Source organism: Pithys albifrons, chromosome 2, assembly GCF_047495875.1.
Source record: "Pithys albifrons albifrons isolate INPA30051 chromosome 2, PitAlb_v1, whole genome shotgun sequence".
In the NCBI taxonomy this organism is placed as follows: Eukaryota; Metazoa; Chordata; class Aves; order Passeriformes; family Thamnophilidae; genus Pithys; species Pithys albifrons.
Window position 1 is genome coordinate 31,997,421 of NC_092459.1, and position 21,694 is coordinate 32,019,114.

Sequence of the window (21,694 nt, forward strand, 5' to 3'; positions counted from 1 at the left end):
TTGGCACAGAGTGTGCAAAGAGGCTGTGGATGCCCCATCCCTCGAATTGTTCAAGACCAACTTGGATGGGGTTTTCAGCAAACTGGTCTAGTGGAAGCTGTCCCTGTTTATGGCAGGGTGTTTGGAACCATTCGGTCTTTAAGGTCCCTTACAACCCAAATCATTCTACAATTTCTCGAATCTGGGATGGCGACACAACCCCAGCGGAACGAAAGGAAAACGTTAACAAAGGGAGAGGTTAAGGTTTGACTCCTTCCAGGCCTGCGGCAGCGACCAAAGGCAGTGGAGGCACCCACTGCGCACCCGCCTCCTCTCCCGTCCCTCCCACCCCACCACCCACGGCGAGGCGGCCTCTGATTGGTCCGCCCTCCGCCTGCCGTGGCCAATGGGGAGGCCGGCGCGGTCCCCGCCCCTACGGAGCGCGCGGCGGACGCGGGACAGCGCGTGCCATGGCGGCGGCGGGGCGGGCGCTGCGCCGGGCGCTGCCCGCGGGGCTCTGGGGCCGCTTGGCCCCACTGCAGGGCGCGCCCCGCCGGGCCGCCGCACACTTCGCTTTCCAGCCGGACCCGGCACCCAGCGAGTACGGTGAGAGCGGGGCCGGGCCGGGGTCCATCCCGCGGGCCGCCCTCAACCTCGCTCTGCTGCCGGGTCCGCCCCGTCGCCTTCCTGGGGGACGCCTCTGCCCGGCGGGCATGGGGCGAAGGGAGGGAGGGAGGGAGAGAGAAGGGTGGGCGCTCTCCGCCTCCGCCCCCCTAGGCCGCCGTGACCCGGCGGTGCCCATAGGAGCGGGCTGTCCCCGGACGGGCAGTGCAGGCGCTGCTCGCCCTCCGCACAGGCCTGTGACCCCACCGTGTCCTCGACGCTTCCACCCTCGCGTTTTCCTCGGAAATCCTGGAGTGTGGATGGGAAGACCCCCGGAGGCGGCTGGCGGTGCCTCAGGCGGCCCCGGCGCGCGGAGTGGTGAATGTTTTGGGCGGTCAGTGCAGCCCCGCCAGACCGGCCCCTGCTCTGCTCGGTCCCGCACGGCCTTCCCGGCCCCCTTCTCCTCCAGCGGCAACGCTGCCGGCAATGACCTGCTGACTGACATCCATCCCGAGCCTGGTATTGCATGCTCAGGTCATGAGCGGGATAATGAACCTGTGATCAGTAAAGACTGCTGTGCGCTGAGAGGTTCGAGGTCATCCCCGTGGTCACGTGGCTGAGTGTAAACACGCATCACGTGGAAATGAGCAGCGCGGGGTGAAAGTTCCTGGTTTGACTTTGTTTTTGAGATACAGCCCTGCAAATGACCAGTGCCACGTTCACCTGGAAGCAGCCTGGCTACTGCCGAATAGTTGTTCCTCTCACATGAATGTCACAGCCCTCTCCAAGGGTGTTACTTACTTGGATATCTTGCCGTTGCAATTCAGTCGTGACTAACAGAGAGAGTTATCTTGACCATTTCTGTTAGTGATGAGGTACAGTCGTCTGAGGTGTCACAGAATAAACCTCGTGTGCTGCAGGTCCCTGCTTGAGATCATGGTGAAGGAGCTGTAGTGGGGCAGGCCAGTTGTTGCCATTTACAAATAGAAAACTAATTCCCTGTGAGTTAAAATACTCTTTGAAATTCTGTGAAAAGTAGTGAATGTGAAATAAAATTATGCCAAACTGATCCTAATATTGTTGAGATAATGCTTGCCCAACTTGACAGTTCAACTCTAAAAGGCACAATTAGTTCTCCATTTGCTGTGATGGCTTATATGAAGAGTTGTTTTATAAGCAAAAGAAGGTCTGAACTATCATTGTGAGGAGTCTCTAGCAGTTGCTTAAATAATAGGTGGTTTTTTATATCAAATACTGGAAGGATTGTATGTTGTGGAAAAGGTAACCTAAGTACCAATGTGGATGACTTTGGAGAGGGAGAAACAGCTGCTGTTCTCCATCTTTCCTTGAATTTGTTAATTTTGTTTGCCTTTCGTATAATTTGAAGAGTTCCCCTAACAATGGTGAACTCTTGGAAATGGTCTTGTGCAGGGCCAGGGGTTGGACTCTGTGATCCTTGTGGGTCCCTTCCAGCTCAGCATATTCTGTGATTCTGTGAAATGAAGTAACCAAGCACAGGAATGGGTAGAAATGCAGCAGCTCATCTCTGGTGTGGCATCACATGAGTCTTTTAACCAAAAAGACTAATGTTATTTTAGGACAAAGGGAAGCTGAATGTTGAGAGGTACTGTAGCTACTGCAAACAGAATGTAGTTTCTGAATTTTACCACCTGTAACGTTTGTCTGGAATTTACACCTAACCTTCTTATTTATTTTTTCTTTTAATGTGCTGTGTGTGTTGGTAGGTGGCATTCCCCTGGGCTGTGGCTTCTAGTAACGACTTAAAAGTTTTGCTGGTTAAAGTTACCAAATGTCAGCGAGGCGATTCTTATTCATTAGCTTCTTTTAAGGCATCATTGTATTTGTTTGGAGAATTTGAGTTGGTCACAACAGTGGGAACTGGGCTGTTGTTTTGGTCCATCTTTGCTTTCAAGCTGTTTGTTTTTTCCCTGCAGTGCTGGAATGAGGAAGGGCATTCAGGTAGCCTTTCTTGGTTTGAAGCTTTTCTTTCAATTTTAATTAAAATTCAAAGATTTTACGGCAGCAGTCTGATGCTTTTGCTTTAGCACCAAGTTTTCTTACTTTGAAGTATGGATTTGATGCTTCTGACACTTTCTAACAGCAATGCAGAGAGCAAGCCAGTGGTCTAGAAAACTTCTGATAACAATAGATGTCTGTAAACAGGAAAGGCTGGAGCTTTAAAAATGTAATTGAAGCATGATGAAGTAAGCTCAATGAGATCTGGTGAACCTTACTAGTAGATCCCAGTCAACAAAACAATAATACTTTGATTTCTTCCTTTGAAAAAACAGTTGTTTTAGTCATTGTTCCTGGTGTTTGAGCATTGCAAAGCTGCATTTGCTCTAGCTAAGAGCATAGTTTTTTGAAAAAAAGGTTGTGTGTGGTATAGTAGAATTATAGTCCTCGGGATTGCAAAATATACCATGCTCAATTCCATCTATCCCATTAGTTTATTCAGGAAATGAGTCTTGGGTACTCCTGAAAGGGGTCTTGTTTTTGATGGTTAACTTAAGTTTTTAGGCATGTTGATACTAGTGTTTTCTATGTACTTTGTGTTTTGAACTAAATTAAATTGCTAAATGATCACTTTCACACAGGGCAAACTCAGAAGATGAATCTCTTCCAATCCATAACAAGTGCCTTGGACAATGCTTTAGCCAAAGATCCAACTGCAGGTATCCTGTACTTGTTAGTGTGTTTTACTTTGTATAAATTGTGTTTTGGTTTGCCTATTTGTGTACAATATCTAATGCATTTCTTATGGCCTATAAAGTTTTCTGATAAGTTACTTCTACACTTTGATCTCAAACAAATAGTAAAAATGTGTTGCATTGACAGATTACTATTGGATTATGTGATCTAAGATGCAGTTGTGTCTTCTGTATTCGCTCTATGTAGTTCACTTGAAAGTTAGGACAGAAAGATACACTGTTTAGCCTGCCTCTGGTATTAATGATGTGAATTGTACTAAAGGGCATCTTGAATCCCACCAATGGAAGGGTTTTTAAAAATATGAATATTACTTTTTAATTTCTTATACGTTCTATTCTCTAAAATTTGTAGTTTTTTAGAGATTATATAGTCCTAGCTGTGCCCATTCTCCCTTCTCTTCTTTCCTGCCTTCCAGAATTAATTTATAGCTTTCCTGATGCATAGGCAGTATAAGATTTGCTAGGCTTTAGTGGTCTAGGTAACCTATAACTTTGAAGATTATGGTTCATTATAGCTGGATTTAAAAGGCTTGTCCTAAATGCTTGCACAAAACTATTTACTTCACTTTTAATTCGTATACATAGCAGGAGGTTATTTGCTTCTGTTGTCCTAACAAAGGCATGATGATGACCAGATATCTGAAAGAGACATCATGAACACAGCTGCAAAAGCTGCACCATCCTGTGTAATTTTGTTTTTTTTTTTTTAGTATTTTAGTAACTTTTGGCTCTGCTTGAACCACTGCTCAGCCTAAAGTCTGACTAACTGTCTAATCTGTTGGGACAAATTCCATGTTGTCTGTCCAGTATTATGCCTGTATACATTCCCTCTCAATCTACAGCTGTGTTACATTCACCTTGATTAGATTAAATTTAGACAACTGAGAGCAAATTAGTGGCAAGAAGAGATTTTGGTACCATTTGTGTAGAATCAGCCATATAAAAGTAAGTAGTTGTTAGTCTAGCAGGAACCTAGACACATATATAATCCTCAGCCTTTAGAGACCCAGTTACTCTAACATTCCAGCCTTTGCTACTCGGCTTTGCAGTGCTGGATCTTTGTAAAGCTCTTTGCGAGATCGTGTTGGAGTTCTGCAGTTCAGACATGTGAGCTGTCAGTATCACTGCTCTTACTGAATTGATTAGTACTTCTCACAATAGAAAACGTGTCCTTCATATGGTTTTAGTTGTATGGGAATTGAGCAACTGTTGTTTAAGTAGTGGAAATCCTCATGCTTGTGTTGATGAGAATTAGAATCTGTCCAGGAAAATATGTTTTGGTGGCTGAACTGAATTAGTAAATCCATGCAAGTTTGCAGATACCAGCATTAAATGGGATTTTTTTTTGTGTGTTTATGCCAGCTGGCTCTAAAGTCAGTTGCCATATGGTAACAGAAGGGCCTTACAAAGATTTTAATAAGTACATAAAATCTTCCCCAAATTATTGTTAAATATTAATTAGAGAAATGATCTGGGGTCATTCTTTAATCATATACTCGATGACTGCTTTCATTTTACATGATTATGGAAGTTATTTTTCTTTAAGTGGTCATTGGTGTGATTGTCAGGAGTGTGTTAATCTCTTTCAGTGCTTCCAATCAGAAGTTTATTTTATTTTACTAAGAATAATACTTGAAAAGCAAGAAGGTTAACTTACTATTTTGTGTCTTTTAGAATATGGAGAGTGTAGAGGAATTTGGGAATTACCAGAACTGACCACAGTTCATGCAAGATGCTATTGGTGGTACTGCTGCACATTGTACATGCGTAAAAAATTGAAATGGCCAATACTTATGTCTGTGAAATAAATATCAAAACTATTTTTAAGAAATATTAAACAACACTGCATAAATTCATGGAAAAACCCCTAGATTAGCTGTTACAAAGCCAAGTTTTAAAGGCAAATTCTTTTAGTGGTAAAACTATCAACTTCAAGGCTAGTAGTATTGGATACTGAAAACTATCCTAGTTATTAGATATTAATGTTTACTGTAGAGAAGTTCCTTTGAAGTCACTCCTCAGGGATCTGGCAACTGTTTGGAGAAGATTTGGAATTTCATATTGGATTGGTATTTTTAAGAAAATTTTAATTTGATGGTTTTCAAAACACTGTATTTTATTATTTACGTGAAGAATGCAAATAGTTACTAGTTGAAGCAGAAGGCTTGACTTCAGTGACTCTATAGTGACTGAATGTAATTGCTTCTTGAAATTTTATTAATTTAGTTCTAAATATTCTGATATTTCAGAAAAATAAACAGATGGTTTAATGAAAGCCTGACTGAATCAGTTTCATGAATTCTGTTTTGAGACACAATTGTGTTGAGACAGTAGTGTTGCTGTACTGATTCTTCATTAACCTTAGTTCTTGATTTGATATATTTAGGCTATGCATGAGAAATGCTTAGGTCTAGATAAATCTTGTAGTGAAATGAAATGTTAGGTGTTACTTATGTTAGTGTCTCATAAAAACTTCTGAAACATGCTCATTAAAACGAAGATGCATTGGAGTAATATTAGCCTCCTCTGTTGTTGTTGTTTTCAGTGGTGTTTGGTGAAGACGTGGCCTTTGGTGGAGTCTTCAGGTGTACAGTTGGCTTGCGAGACAAATATGGTAAGTAAACTTACAAATCTGACATCAGTTTCATTTTAACATCTCTACTCTTTTGTGCCCCACTGTGTTTATTGGGAGAAGAGAAGAACACGTGTGGGAGAAGCCTTGTAAATATATTTGTTTTCCTTCCTATTATTCTTGGAATTAGAATTTCCGTAGTCTTCTCTTTCTTCAACTACCTGTATCTCTAGAACTTCATTTTTTTAAACTGCTATTAGGCCAGATATTTGTCATTGCAGCCCTATTACTGTAATCAGTTATGGCTTAGCAACAATACGTGGTGATGCTTTTTCAGCCTATCTGTTAAGAATTATGGAGTTACATTAAAATGGATTTAAACTCTTTGTTAAATAGTTTTTTCCCTAGCATGGACTGGAAAACCTCTGAAGAAATGATACAGCTTGTTCTTTAGAATGTGATTGGTTTACTTATTTGAGAGACTTATGGGAAAGCATTCAGAGAAATGCTACAACCTTGTCTTGAAGAATCTTAGAAGTAGCCTTTGTCACTGTACAGAAAAAGGAGGTTTACAAAAGTACATGAAAAATAAGATGGTACAAAAGTATCACATACTTCAGACAGTTGAGGTTGGTTCAATAGAAGAGGAAAAATAGTTAATTACTGGAACTTTATAAATTTTGTTAAAAACTTATTTTTCTAAGTAAGCTTTAAATAAGGAATTTCTTTAAAACTTGCAGGAGCTTTTAATTTTTTTTTTTGGTATGATCTGTGATTTAAATTAATTCATACATTATGTTAATTTTGGACGAAACTTAGTTCAGCAATTTCTGTGGGACAGTCTCCTACAACTGAGTTTCAGTGGCTTCCAAGATGATGGAGGAAGGAAAAGACTTAAAGATCCTATGCTGTTGCACAAGCATGTAAGTGTCACATTCACAGTCCTTGCTGGATAGAATGTAACTACCTAGTTAATTGACATCTGGTTGGCAAGTCTAAAGGACTCTTCTAAATCCTTCACTGCTCTTCCAGTGAATTTCTTCCTTGGTTATCCATTTTGTGTGGTGCTTTCAAAACCCGGCCATGCAAACCAAATACTCAGGAAAAATTAAAATTCTTTATGTTGCTGATGAGATGCCCACAAGCAGATGAAGACAATATATGAAATACAAGTTTGGACAGGAAGAAAAGTATGAAGATAAGGTAAATAAATTTAAGGCTCATTTACAAAATGATAATTCAACATTGTAAGGCAGGTAAGATGACACTAGTAACTTGGCTTCTTTCTTCACTAGAAGTGAAATTCTGTAGAAAACAGGCAGCGACTGAAGAGGGAGTGGCAAAGCTGAAATAGAGGATGTGCTGAAAATATAGTTACAATGCTGAGGAGAACCAGGAAAGACTGAAAATGCAAAAATTGGAGGAATCCAATATTTCGAGGGATGTCTATCAGTGTTGTCTTGGAGATTAAAGAAGTCCCAGATGGCACACTTGTTTTATGCAAAGGCTAAAAGTCCTTGTAAAATAAGGAGGAGTGTGAGGTGGAATTGACAAACAACCAGCCTCATGGATCTTACCTGTAAAAGGAAGGTTACATACACTTACTGACTCTTCTTTCTCCATTCCCCCCTGCATTTAGTATCAACATAATAATAGGTGATATGAGTAATATAATAGAGGTTATTTCTATATGTTGTAATGATATAAAGGAGAGAAAGTCTTTTTCCTCTTATCCTGGAAGAGAGGCTGATTTTTCATTTGTTTAGTTTCTTTTTCCTTGTAGATAATCAAAATCACTAGGTGGCAGTCTATGCCTGTAAGTAGTTATTTTGATACAAATTGATAGTTCCTTTTTAAGCACTTTTATAGAGGTGAAGGTCTACCTAATATTACAGTAGGGAGAATTTAGTATATTAATACTTAGTATTATTCAGATATTGGCTGCTGTCCAGAATGTTACTGAGGTCTCTTTGGAGAGACAGAAAAGTGAAGAAATTTCCTTTTAGAATAAATCTGTCATTAAATATAAAAGCTATATATTTTTTCCAGGAGAGCCATTATGCCTGTGTGCAGTGTAATGTTGTAATATAAATACAATTAGAGGCCTGTACTAGTAAGCAAAGGAAGTCAAGCTCATTGCCTTTGTAAGGAAATAAATCCAACCTTTTGATCAGATGAGTTTTTAACATGCTACCGAGAATTTTGTTTGAAAATGTTTAATTAAGGAATCATATGTAAAGAAGGCAGTACATGGAAGTTTCTTTTCCGTGATAGCCATGACTTAGGGTAGTATGTTTGTCCTTATACATCTTATGTCAAGATCTGAAATACATGATTCCAGTTTTTTGGCATCGAACTGAATGCTTAGAAATGTGTATAATCCTCCCTCCTGAAAAGGATTAGAGTTCCTGAAATATTTTTGTACAGTGTTCATTTCAGATAAAGGAAGAGAAATAAGTGTACTTTTTTTTCCCTTTATGCCTTTCCTCTGGTCTTGTGCAGTGGAAGGCATATTCCTGTTTTATTTCTTATCTCCTTCCTCGTCACCCTCTGACAAGTTTTTACTTGTCACCATTTTGCAGAGGTTACATCCTCCAACGTCTGGAGTATCTTTATTGAAATAAGGAATGTCTACTGTTCCATAGTCCTGCTGTCTGGAGATGTGTCCTGTCTTTAGAGCAGAATGATGTTATCTGCCTACCATATTTTTATAGCCTAGGTAATGTGTGCAAACATTTTTTAAATTTTATTTTTGTAAAGGGAAGTACCTTATTATTTCTGTCTTTCAGGGAAAATGCTATCAAAATAAACTTACTGTACATTTGTCGTTGAGTTCTGCAAATGGATTTGAGACAATGATTTTGGATTGGGAATGTCCTATTGCTCTGCATGAAGGTGAAATAAAGTTGTATCATGTGAAGATCAGTATCATCCACGTGACAGAAATAGAGAGGAAATCAGAGGTAGGAATTAGATGATAGGAGGTATAGGAATGGGAGGAAAAAACAGGGTAAGGTAAAAATTGAGAAAGTGGGCAGAAGTGAAGACAGACAAAAGAAAGGAAAAATATGGCACTCAGAAGAATGCCAGGGCAAGGTTTTTTTGGGTAACTCCAAAAAAGAAGATCTATCTGTTCTACTGTGGCCAAAAAAAAAAGAAAGCTTTAAAATTATATGAATGGGGGAAGTGAAGTACGTATGTAACGCTTTCCTTGAATGCTCTCTCTGCTGTCCTCCAAACACCTGCAACTTGAGGGCTTCCTTGTCTAAAAGTGCATCTGTGTAGTCATTTTCCTCTGTAGCAATTTGTCTTTCATACCATTCTGGTCTGCACTTGAAGAGAGTCTCTACTGTGCACTTAAGCCATGTCAAAAGACTGTCCTTAGTGAAGATAAGGAGCAAGAGCTTTCTGACTGTTTCAAAGCTCAATATTCTGAGAATGTGAAATAGGATCAGTCCTTGCTCAGAACTATAAGAATCCAACAGAAGAAATGTGGGCTTGGCAGGTCTTTCCCTATAGCAGCGCTTTGGAGGAGAATGATTTTCTTTGTGTTTATATGTTCACTTTTATAGATGAGGTTTGCAAATTTACTGAGGTTCTGCTCAATTCCCTATTACACAGCAGCCTGAAATTCTCTTTCATGGAATGTCCTTGTATTTGACACCAAGGGAGTCTAAGTGACTGTAAATTGATTTGCAATATTTGCAGGCCTGAATAGAATTTCTGGACTGAAAGAGTAGTGTAAAAGAGTTTTTTTACTTTTCAGGAGGGATTTCTTGAATACTTTTTTAGTTCACTTGCAGCTATTTGCGAATGCAAGTAGAATGTGAATACATTGAATGGGAATTTTTATTTCAAAGATTATCTCAGTTCCTGAAGGATGCCACTGAGGTGTCTCCCATCAAAAGTGAGTGCTTGCCCAGGGTAGAACAGACTTGGCCTTAGTGCTGTCCCTCAGGAGTTCTGAACTTAGTCCACAAAGGTTTGACTGAAGTACCAATGCCGATCTTTGTGGAGAGACTGCAGAAATGGTTTTGTCAACAGTTGTTATTTTGAAATACTTTGGGATGAATTTGTCTTTTGCTCATGTGATTCATTTTGTTACTGTTTGGGATCCTCTTGTGTGATATCAGAGTGAGCAAGGGGAAGATACGTTTCTTCCTTTCTGGATTCGTGTTCCATCCCTGATTGGGGTTTTTTCACTCATGGCTTTTTTTTTTTGTTTGTTATGGTTCCTTTTAGGTGTTGTGTTTGATCTCTGTTATTGCTGTTCCCCTTTTTTTTTGTTTGCCAGTGGGCACAGAGATGTACTGCCTGCAGCAGCTTCCCTCATACACAGTCAATTAGAACTCAATGCTTTTCATAAGGTTTCTGTGTAACATTGCTGATATGTTGTAGAGTGATGTTTGCCACATTTATTAGCAATGCACTGTTGACTGTCAGTTAGTGGCTTGATTTAGTCCCTAAATTCTTTCTAATCTACTGCTGTGCAGCCACTAATTGCCTTCTTTCTGGGTGGACACTTGATAAATGAAACACAGTGAGAACAACTGTGTATCATCCTATACACAGGATAAACCAGAATCAATTTCAGATCATTTCCTTTCAGGTATTTCTGAGTTGCATACATGGCTAGAGACATTAATACATGCAGACAGTAGTAAATGAGGAATATGCAGCTTCAGTATTTTTCCACCTTCCTCATTTTTCATAGCTGAAATAAATTTCCTCATATAGATTGGAAAGGGTGCACATGTAACCTCTAATTCAGGGACCTTTGCCCCCCTAAATATTTCTAAGCAAATAGGATTGTTTTATAAATAATCCTTTTTATTCTTTATTATTTTGATGCAGCTAGAAGTGCAGATAAAGTTGGCAGGATTTTTTTCTTTCAAACTGTATTTAAAAAGAAAGTGTGAAATAGATGGGGAACATATTATAAACAGTAATTTATGTCTGTTTAGTCAGTCCAGGGTATTTGCTTGCAAATTGGAAAATCACAGAACAGAAAGTAAAATCAAGAGTAGAAATAACATTTGTATTGAATCTTGTGAGAACGGGGGGAGTTGAATCAAAAATTTCTCCTCTGGAAAATTTCAAACACATCAAAAAGCAAATGACTGAACTACATATGAAACCACAGTTGTAGTGAGAAAATAACATCCTTATGTCAGGATGACCTAGCCACATTAGCAATTAGCTGGATGCTTTAAAAGTGATTTTATTTATCACTTCCATATTTGTTTTGTTTTCCTTTCTGCCTGCCTTACAGAATTTGATCTCTGAAGCACAGGGTATGTTCTGGGACAGATCAGCTGGCAAAGGCTGTTTTTAGCCTTCAGTGATGGAGATTCTCTGGCTTTCCTGCACACATGGTCCCGGTGCAGGGTTATTCTTATGGTTTGAAGCTTTTCCTTATTTATCAGTGTCCTGTGAACTCTGGTTACTGCCCTAGAGGATATAGGCCATCCAAAACTGGATACTTTGTTGTGAATTACCGGGTGGAACCTGGTTGCTTACAGCTCTCTATTGTTACATCTCATGATGATACTAACTTGCCTTGCAGCAACAATGTTTATTGACAGTGTCTAATCCACTGTAATCCCTGGTTGTTATTCTGTAGACCTGTGTCTACGGTGTAAATGCCTCTGTGTTTTCAGAGAACACTTCATTCTCAGTAAATGAATCCTTTGTTTATAGTCTAGTAAAATAATTCAGGGGTTTTTGTTTATGTGTCCGGGAGATAGCTGTACCTCGCTGTGCCCAAGGGACACCAGCCTTTCTAGAATAATGCTAGTCATTCTTTGAAGATAAGTATTGACTTGAGCATTTTATTCTATGAGCTTGAGCTGTAGAAAACTCCCGAAGGCAAGTTCTGTGTTTTAGGTGTGAAGCCCACAAGGAAAAACATGGGTGAGGAGATAAGAATTGTCCCTAGGTTGTTATGGTATTTGGTAAAGCTTCTTGGCTAAAGTTTGGATGTGCCTGTAAAAATTGCTTAACATCCTGATGGCTCTTACTAGCATGAAATAATGGGATCACCTTCTGAAGCTGAGCTAATAGAGGTAGGTATAGTGTAGGGGTTTTTTACAGAAAATTCTGATAGTTTGCCTCAAAAATCCATTTCTATTGTAAATATTTTTTGCTAGTGGTTTCAGGAAATTGTTTATTGTCTGGATTTCACTGCATGCTACTGGTGGGGAAGCAGAGATCTGTTAGTGGAGATTCTGGGTTGTTCAGATTGTTCTTGTGGTGCCAAATGCTGCAGCACAAAAGACAAGAAGTACAAGAACACAATTTAGATTGACTGTAATGTAGTATATTATGGTAGTTTGTTCTGCCTCCTGGAAGCTACTGGTGGTTGGATATTAATTCAACTGGTGGGGAGACATTCTGGGTTTTATGTGGTTTTTTTAATCAATAATCATGGTGTCTTACATTCTTTTAGAATAACAATATACAGTTACAGAGAGGAGGAAAAACTCGGCCTAAAGTAGCGTAGGTGTTAGGGATTTAGTGTATAAACAGGTAGATGGAAAATGTTATCTTGAAGCTTCAGAAGCAAACTGCAAGCTTGTTGGTGAAGCACAGTGCTTCTTTTACATATGTGCTGGTCCTTCCTACCACACTGCATGTGGTAGGAGAAAGTACTTCAGGATTTTTGACATGGTGGACTTAAACTGAAGGTAGAACATTTTATACAGAGTTAAAATGGCTAGCTGTTGTGTATAGATTGAGTAAAACCTAAGTAGTCCAGGATTTGGTTATCCTTGTTTCTTTGTGGATGGATTTAAGTGGAGAATTCTGCAGCTTGCTTGCCTATTTCTTCCAGAGCAGTTTGGCAAGACCTGGATTTTGCTCTGATTTTTGTAAATGTCCTTGAACAGTAACATCTGGAGAATGTGTTCCAGACTCATTACACAATAGTACATTTTGTTCATTTTCATCTTAAATAGCCAATTCTTTTTTTAAGATTTACAGTTAGAAAGAAAAGCTATTTGAGAACTTACTAAAATGTAATACATATTTTTACACTGTGGGATAATGATATAAATCAGTCTATGTCAGAGCTAAATAGTTTTTATTTTAGTTTTGTTTTTATTTTTTTAATTGTTCTGTTAGTGAGTCTGGTGTGAAAGCACTATTTTATTTGTTTGGGACTTATTAATGTTTGTTATGTTGCTTTTCATATCCTGTAAACCTGTTTGAGGGAAAGATAAGGAATATGCTTTTTAACATAGAACTTGATACTCAGTACAGAGCTTAAGCTGTTCTAACACATTTTTAAGGTATTTCAAGATACATTGCTGGGCAAAAAAAGTATGTGCTGCTGAGTTTCATAAAAATGGAGTTTTCCACTTCAGAAAGTACTTGCAGTGAAACATATAAAATAATATTTTAATAATATTGTGTCAAGGAGGATGAAACTTTATGCATTAAAGATGCAAGGTGAAATTGATGAGCATAACTAGTCTTTGCCTGAATTAATACCAGGTCTGCAAGGACATTTTGTGTACCTTGTTTTAGATGTCTGTCTTTATGCCTTTGGTATTCCTTAGGTGGAATCAAGTGATTGGCTAGTCCTGTGATCACCCACATACATATGGACATTTCTATGTTCATTTATCCCACTTACCAAGTGGGACTAATTTAATATGTCCACTGTTTTTTCTACTTCTGAATTTGGTGATAAGAGTGTGATAATTTCTATGTAAAAAGGTGCTGCAGGCTTTATTACAGGGAGTAAAGCTTTTAAGGAATTTTCTTGCAAGTAATTTGCTTGAAGCCTAAAAAGGTGAAAAAGGCTAGGACTAGTATCCAAGTCAAGTCAATTGTGTAAGCAGATTTGCAGCAAAAGCACTTTGAAGAGCAGAGCCATCTAACTTGATTCAGAGTCATCTTCCAGTGACTGGGCTGCCATAGCATGCTAGTCATTTATTATAAAAGATCTACCGTCTTTTTTAATTTGTAAGAACATTAAATTCTTAAAACCTGGTTAGGAGTGTTCATATTTACATGGAAACACCAAGTATAGATCAATTTATTGATTTTTTTTTCTCATGCTCATGCTTTGCATGTGGGACAGGCATGGCTGCAAATGAGATTCATAAGATGGTTTTCATTACTGCAGATTACTGGTCATTCTGCACTTTGCTCCTGAGTAGTTCTTGAGCAGCATGAAATCCTTGCTCTTGTGTTGAGAATAGTTGCTTCACTATTCAAGGGAGATCTAGCATACTTTCACATTGACTAGAAAGTAGTACTACACTTCTGATTCTGAGGAATATGAGAAAGGGTAACTTGTATTTGACAGTTTTGCTTATTCCCTAATTTGTCATCCAGATAGTGTACTCAGCTTATTACAGCAGAATTTTCATTAACATGTTGTAATACTTAGCTTTGGTAACTGTTCTGTGTTTCCTGTTGGATCTCTTTGTTATGTGATGTTGCAGATAGTGTGAAAATACATGGAACTGACCTAAGCCTCTTTCTTTAAGCCGATACTGTCCTTTGGTTATACCCACATGGAAGTGTTTGGTAGATGTCAGTTTTAGGGCGTATTTTTGCAAGTAAGCATTCTGTCATCTGGTAGAGCTTCTCATGTCAAACTTCATAGTCATTTATGCTTTTTTGCAAGTGTATCTCTCACACAGCAAAATTTTTTTTTGTGGCTGAGCAAGGAATGTTATTAGTCATCACTGGAGGAACACTTGAATCCCTTGTACAGATAGGCATCACACTTTTATTTAGGCTACAAATAGATATGTGAGCCAGATGATGATGATGATGAATTCAGTGTGGAGTGGGCAACCTGCATGAATGTTTGAACTATCAGTTCTAGCTCAAAGTGTTCTCATCAACTCATTCTCTTACTCAAGACTATGCATTTTCCTTCCAAGAGCTCATTAGATCACAACTACACTTTCACCACCTTTCCTTGTCTTAAGTAAGAGTAATGACTTGTTGAGAACACTTTGAGCTAGAACTGCTAGTTCAAACATTAGTGTTCCTTCAAAAGTGTAATTACCTTGGAATTAATAACTGGAGGAGACTTGAAAGGAAAACCAACCCTCCAGCTGTTCTTAAGTTCTATTTTACTTGAGCTACTCTTCAGGAGTATTGGTTATGTCAATGGCATATATGATAAAGATGTGAGGAATTCCTGTTCTTATCCTGTTCTTATCCTGTTGGGCAGAACAGGTGACCCTTACTTCGGGCCACACTGTGGTGATTGGTGCTTCAGAAGGATAATTTTTTTGTGTGATCTTTTTTGTCCCAAATAAAGGATAATTAAGACTCCTGTAAACAAGTGAAACTGAATAAGAAAGACTTATCTGTCATTTGACCCTTAAAACTTCTGTCTAGAATAAGTCAGCTGCTTTGTTGCAGAGTAGAATGTGATAGTGAATTTTGGAGCAGCAGAATAGGAAGAAGGTAATTTAATTTAGTGCATGCAAATCTGTTTTCTGACCCTGTTGTCAGTTGCTCAAGTTTTCTGCAGTACATTTTTTTTACTAACTCCTGTATCTTACTGTGTTAATGTGACTTTCTGGAATATTTATGGAAAAGTAATGGGAATGCTGTGTGATCAGTTGCTCAATAGTAAAAATTTGAATGACTTTTTAATTCTGAGTAACTAAACATTGAAATTCTTTTGAAGGCACAGGCAGTGTGTATGCAGTGATTTGTCTGTGTGTGGATTTATGCGTTTCTCCTGTAACAGACCCAACTCATTGCACTTGACTTGAGATATTACATTGGCTTGACGGGGGGCTGGGAACTGGGCACTCAGCCGTGTCCTTGACTGAGCTGGGCCAAAGGCATGTCCTTGAACCCTGCTGTGAATGTCTGGGCACACACAAGTGTTGTTGGCTCTTGCAGGATACAGATAATCAAAATTTGGGGAAGAAGAGGAGAGGAATGTAGCTCAGTTCTGTAGGTTGTATTCTATGCACAATAGATAAAAGTCATCTTAAGAAGTTTTAAGCTACTTGCATATGCTATTTTTTCTTTTTGTACGATTGCTTTTCATCTGTTAGATGGGTGAAATAATGTATTGTAACGTGGATAGCTCTGGAAAAATCAGCTTTTTAAACAACATGGCATTTTAGAGTGCAAGGATTCAACATTGAGAGGTAAACCATCTCTGTGTCTGTGAAGCTGAAGCCCTGCTTTGGACAAGTAGGTTTGAATTTTCCATATTTAGCTGTAAAGCTAATGTGCTTTTACTGGTATTGCCTGTAGAGGAATATGGTCCATTTCACACCTTTTTTTTTTTTAAGCTTAAGAACTGTAGCTAGGATATCAGTAAACCAAAATTATTAAAATTAATGAGAAATTACTAGAACTTTTTTTTTTCACCCAGGAGCTCTAAAAGAGCTGAGTGTAAATCGATCAAACTACTTGCTGTTGTGCATGCCCTCTCACATAATATCAGAGAAATGGAAGATAACAAATGTGACCAGTTGTAAAATGGGTCTTAAAAAGAATGATGGGATCAACTCCTGGATCAACTATCTTAATTATATTAAGAAATAAAATTAGTAGGCTTATGTAGATGTACATCTGTGAAAAATCCTAGATATTCTAGGGTTAGAAAAGGTATTTAAAGACAGGACTGGTTTGAAATCAGTAATTTCTGTTTCCATTTTCTACAGGCAGTCTCTGGTGAGTAGCGAAGCTAATCTGCTGGGGCTTCCTTTTTTCCCCAGTCATTTCTGCACGTGCACCCACTCTGAGGACAGAATTAGCTGCTTAGACTCTTCTATTTGATTTCTAATGCATGTTTTAAATGGAAGTCAGTGAGATCATGGGGACAAATAAAATGCTCTCCAGGTATATTGTTAATACTACTCAGTGCACTGACATCGTTTACTATGCCTTTTTTTTTTAACACCAGTGATGTAAAAGTATCTTAAAAACAAAACAGAACTCTCCTTTGACTAAATCACCATCAGTACTCCTTAAACCACTCAAGTGGTCCAGTGTAGACTCCTGCAGAACAATATGAAATTACTCAGAGTTAGGGCATTGGGTGGTGTGTTAACATTTTAAAGATTCGATACTGTTTAAATATCTCATTTTTGAAGTTAAATTAAGACAGGAACATGACTCGTTGCAGATACTGAGATCTGAAATACTTTTTCCTGATGTCTTGGAACAGAAAGAGATAAAGCAGGCCAAAACATTAATGCACAATAATCGACTATGTATGTCTGTAAACATGTTCTGTTAGGTTGCTATGAAACTCTTTATTGTTGGCAGACAAGAAGATGTCTTAGAGACTGCCTTAAAGCTGTTGTCTCTTAGACAGATGGTCAGTGGTAATGTGGGGGTACTCTTTGCTCTGAAAATCACAAAGATCAATTTTTTTTATTAAAGTAAAAATAGATCTGGGCAGGATGAAGTAATTGTTTAAAAATCAAATCAAATATTAGTGTGATAATTTCAGATTTGCCTTAGGTAATACTTCTAGAATGTTCGTTCACTTCCTTAAATGCATCTTGTCTTAATCCTGAGGTATTGGGTTGGAGAGATGAGAGGAATCATCCTTTTTTCTTTTTTTTTTTTTTTTGTATAACCATAACTCTGTTTGCCGTATTGCTTCCTTCACTGCTTGGCAAAGGGCACCGACCCGTTCAGATGGTTTAAATGAGGGATGTTTATAAAGCCAGGCATGTTAATTGAAATGGGCACCAGCGTAATGTTTTTCTCTGGGGGCTGATGCACCTGTCGTCAGATAATGTAGAGGTACTGCTTTCACCTGCAGTGACAGGTGAGCTTGCAGAGTTTGTATTAGCTTGTTTTGAGCTGTGTGGCTGACGCAAATCATAGGAGAAGAGTACGTTTTAGGAAATATTTTTTCATTGGTAAGGAAATGAAATATGGAAAGACAAAGTGTGTCTGGGTTATTTGTGTGCTTCATTCATATTTCAACTGAAGTCTGACTCAGCTGGTTAGCAAAGGATGATGTGAATGGCTGTTTATCAAAATTTACTTCCTTTTCACATTTTGAAAAATGTGAAAAATAAAAAAAGTGAAAAAAAATAGATAAAAATACAGAGGCTTAAAGCATTTAGATGTTATGTGTTGAAATATTTCATGTTAGTTTTTACTAAAGTTTTTCATACTGTATCTATAAAAATAGGAGGTTAAAGCTATGCCATACAATTTTAATATTCAGGGAAATGAATTTTTTTAATGCTAATGATGTGTATATCTTTTTGTCTTAAAAGGCTAGATTTTATAAAGAAAACATTACCTTTCTTTTATAAAGAAAACTCTACCCAAGCTTGTTTTCCCATCTGAGGAATAGTGAAGTTCTTTAGGATTTGCTCTTAAGGGATCAGTATTAGTGTTTTAATGGTACAATCAAAACCATTCCTAAGTAATAAATCTCATTCACTGAATTCCCTAAGTTTAATCTTTGCTGTTTTAAGCCTTGGTACTTCAGAATTGTGCCTTCAGTCATGAAAGTCCAAATTAGGTGCTTCAAGATGATCACGTTACAGCTGTCTTGTTACATTTCACTTTTGCTTTATTGATTTTCACTTCATTTGTTCCATCATACTCCACTGATAGCAGCATGTTGCCTCTAATTTAATATCTCAGTAGTATTTCAGCAGTTTTACTAGGATGTATTTTATATTTTGAATTACAGAATGACGTACTGGTGTGGTAGAGCTAACATGCTTTTAAATTCATTCACCTACCCCAAATTGATATTAAAAATTAATTTTCAAGTTTGTATCAATTATTATTTAAAAGCTCATTTTATAGGACTGTTCACATACATTTCAGTTATTTATGGAACCCATGTATTAGGCAATTTCAGTGTACTCTGAAAAAATTTGTTAAAAAAGAATAAGCTGTAAGTCTTATATCAAAATATCCTGTAAGCAAGTGAAGTGAAATAGTGATCTGCCAATGGACTTTAAGAAGTAGGAAAGTAGAAAGTAGGAAAGAAAATTACCAATGTTACCATGTGTCTTTGTAACGTTAGTACATTTTAAAAGTGAGATTTGTTTTAAATTCAAGTTGAAATGCATCAATGAAAGAGAAGGGAAACAAGATATGTAATTCATGGTACACTAAATAAATAAGAGGGAAGATTTCTGCCAAGCGTTTATAGTGTTACAGATGGATATGAGTAGAGGGACAGCTCTTGTGGTTGTATCTAAAGGTGGTCTTCCCCACCTTCACAATTGGTATTAAGGTCTAGTGCAGGTACATGTTTGCATAGGCGTTCTATGTTCCTCTTTGTTTGACCATGATGCTCATCAGTGGAGAAGAGGGCACCAGAGGAAGCTATATAGGAACTGAGGTTATAGTGATCTCAGAAATGGAAACAACACAGTGTGAAAAAATAGTCTTTCATTCTCTTTGTTTCCATTATTTTGTATGAAAAGTCATGGACTGTCCTGCAACTGTGGTAGCTCTTTATGCTTGGTGTTGGAATCACTGACACCACTAACATTGTAGTATCATTCAATGAAATTTTCTTTTACTTGCTTTAAATGAATTGTGTCTTAGTCTTGTTCCTGGTGGAGGGGAAAAGAAAGGAAAGCAGAAGGGAGAGTCAAAAATATATTCATATATATATAAAAATACATTTTATGTATGTGTATGTATATATTATATATATCAAATAAACAAGCTAAAACCCCAAACCAAATCAACTCTTGAAGTAGAAAACTCAAAACACCAGATAAAGCACATGGACAGGGTACAGGGAGTGACAATGCTGTGTGGGTTGATGTGTGAAAATGAAAGATACACACTTTAAATATTTGTAAAACTTGCCTCCCTGTAGTATATCAGAAATACAGCCTTGAGCAATGGTTTTTCCCTAATCATCCCTTTCTGAAAACTTATGTTAACTTTCCTTTTTCTAGTTTAACTTACAGCTATTGAAATTAAGGGTCTTTGTAGTAACAACTTTCCCATTTACTAGTCTCGTTTTTTTTGCTTTGTTATTTCATGGTTATTAAGTTATTGTTTATTTCATAGCCAGTGGTGTGCACTCTGCACATTTTGTCCATCCAGTTTGAAGTCTTGTCATTTTTATGCATGATGGACTTCTTATAGAAACCTGCTGTCTATTTCTCAAAGGGAAGATTTAGTACCATACCAGGATTCTGCTGTTGTACTCCCTTGGCAGGAAAGTACTGCTGGCAAATAATGTAAATATATCTTAGAGGATATTGTAGTGGTGTTTCATCTCCCTCCCACTCCTTTTTTAATTTCATGAACTGAACAGTTTTGTCTTCAACTATCTATTAGATTTATGCATATTTGGGGCCTGAAATTACTGTGGCACACATATATGTCAGGACTAAAATAACCTTTTGCACTCCTACATGGAAGATACAAAATCAAGTACTCTGAGTTTGTAGCAGGAACAGCATTATTTTTCTCTTGCCTTGGAGACAAAGCAAATTCTTTAAATGTGGCCTTGCCTTGTGAGAGAAGACTGGTAAGAATGAGCACTGCTGATGAGGAGTGTGAGCAAGAGGCCTTATGCCTTCATGAAGACTCTTGTAGAACTGTGTGCCTTTGAGTAGGGACAGTTAGTTTTGACTGCCTGCAGAAAATGGAAGAAACAACACTTACCTTTATTGTAAGCATTTTAAAATGCTTGTGAGTATTCTCGCTTGTAAATCTTTGCCCCCATGTAACCTTAAAGACTATGCATGCTTAACTGTATATACATCAGAACAAAATATTTTCCTTGAAATGTTAAGAGCATTGTAAGTTACAAAAACTGTTCTTATCTTTCATTTAGTTTCTCCGTCTCTTCCTCTGAGCTGTTACAAGTTAGAGGGAAAGTATCTGTACCTGTAATGGATTGTTACTGTTCCTATACATTAAAAAGCCTGTCTAAAGAGCCATATGTTTAGTTGTAGGTCACTTGGTTGTAAGTAAAATATTTCAGGTACAATATTTTCCACTTAGTGCTGATGTATTACAGGAATTGTGTATTGGGGTTTTTTGTCTTTTTTTTTTTTTATACATAGGTAAAGATAGAGTTTTCAACACCCCTTTGTGTGAACAAGGAATCGTTGGCTTTGGTATTGGAATTGCTGTTGCAGGTGCTACAGCCATTGCAGAAATTCAGTTTGCAGATTACATTTTTCCAGCATTTGATCAGGTTAGTATAAATAAATTTGAGGGAGGTTAAAAGAAATCTTATGACTGTTTAAATTACTCTTCTGTTAGCATTAATACTTGGTTGAAATATGTAATTTTTGCAAATATGTCCACAGCTGTATTGCTAACATTTATGCATGCTCTAAGTAAACGGGAGTAAACTGCAAACAGTACCAGTACTGTATTGTAAACAGTAAACTGTACAAAGGCCAGTTTGAAGGCTTAATAAGTAATGGAAATTTAAGATGTTGTTTGAAGCAAATGCTTCTCTGTTTGTTTTAATTTTTGGTGTTGTGGCTGTATTGGCTTCGGCAGCCTTAAATTCATGAGCTGCATCTTCCCAACACAATCTCTCATTTCTGCAAGCAGCTGCAGCTGGCCATGTGTCCACAGGACAAACGACAGATTTGAACTGGGCTGATTGACAGTATGCAAAGAGGAAACAACTGGGTTATAAGGCTACCCCTGAGGCTTAGGAATCTAACTGGGACACAATAAAATATTGTTTTACTTGCCTTGGAAAATGTTCATCTTTGCACTGGCTTACAGTATTCCTTTGCTTCTAATTTGGTCCTGTATATCCCATGTATGGCACAGATGATGTAGTTACATCCCATGTATTGAAGTGGCTTAATGATACATAACTAAAGGTATTGGA

The 21,694-nt window shown here is 37.9% G+C and overlaps 1 protein-coding gene across 3 annotated transcripts in view; it reads left to right on the forward strand.

Annotated features, from left to right (window-relative positions):
• The first annotated feature begins 403 nt into the window (after nt 1–403).
• The window catches only part of BCKDHB (branched chain keto acid dehydrogenase E1 subunit beta), a 118,051-nt gene continuing 96,760 nt past the window's right edge, over nt 404–21,694 (forward strand). For 2 of the 3 annotated variants that reach the window (XR_011697117.1, XM_071548663.1), the window contains exons 1-4: nt 404–585; nt 3,201–3,278; nt 5,860–5,928; nt 20,904–21,037. Coding sequence is in view for 2 of the 3 variants with exons in the window: in XM_071548663.1 (XP_071404764.1) it covers nt 450–585; nt 3,201–3,278; nt 5,860–5,928; nt 20,904–21,037 (417 nt within the window). In the remaining variant the exon portion in view is untranslated. The remainder of the gene's footprint in view (nt 586–3,200; nt 3,279–5,859; nt 5,929–20,903; nt 21,038–21,694) is intronic. The other variant, XM_071548662.1, reaches the window with a different exon arrangement.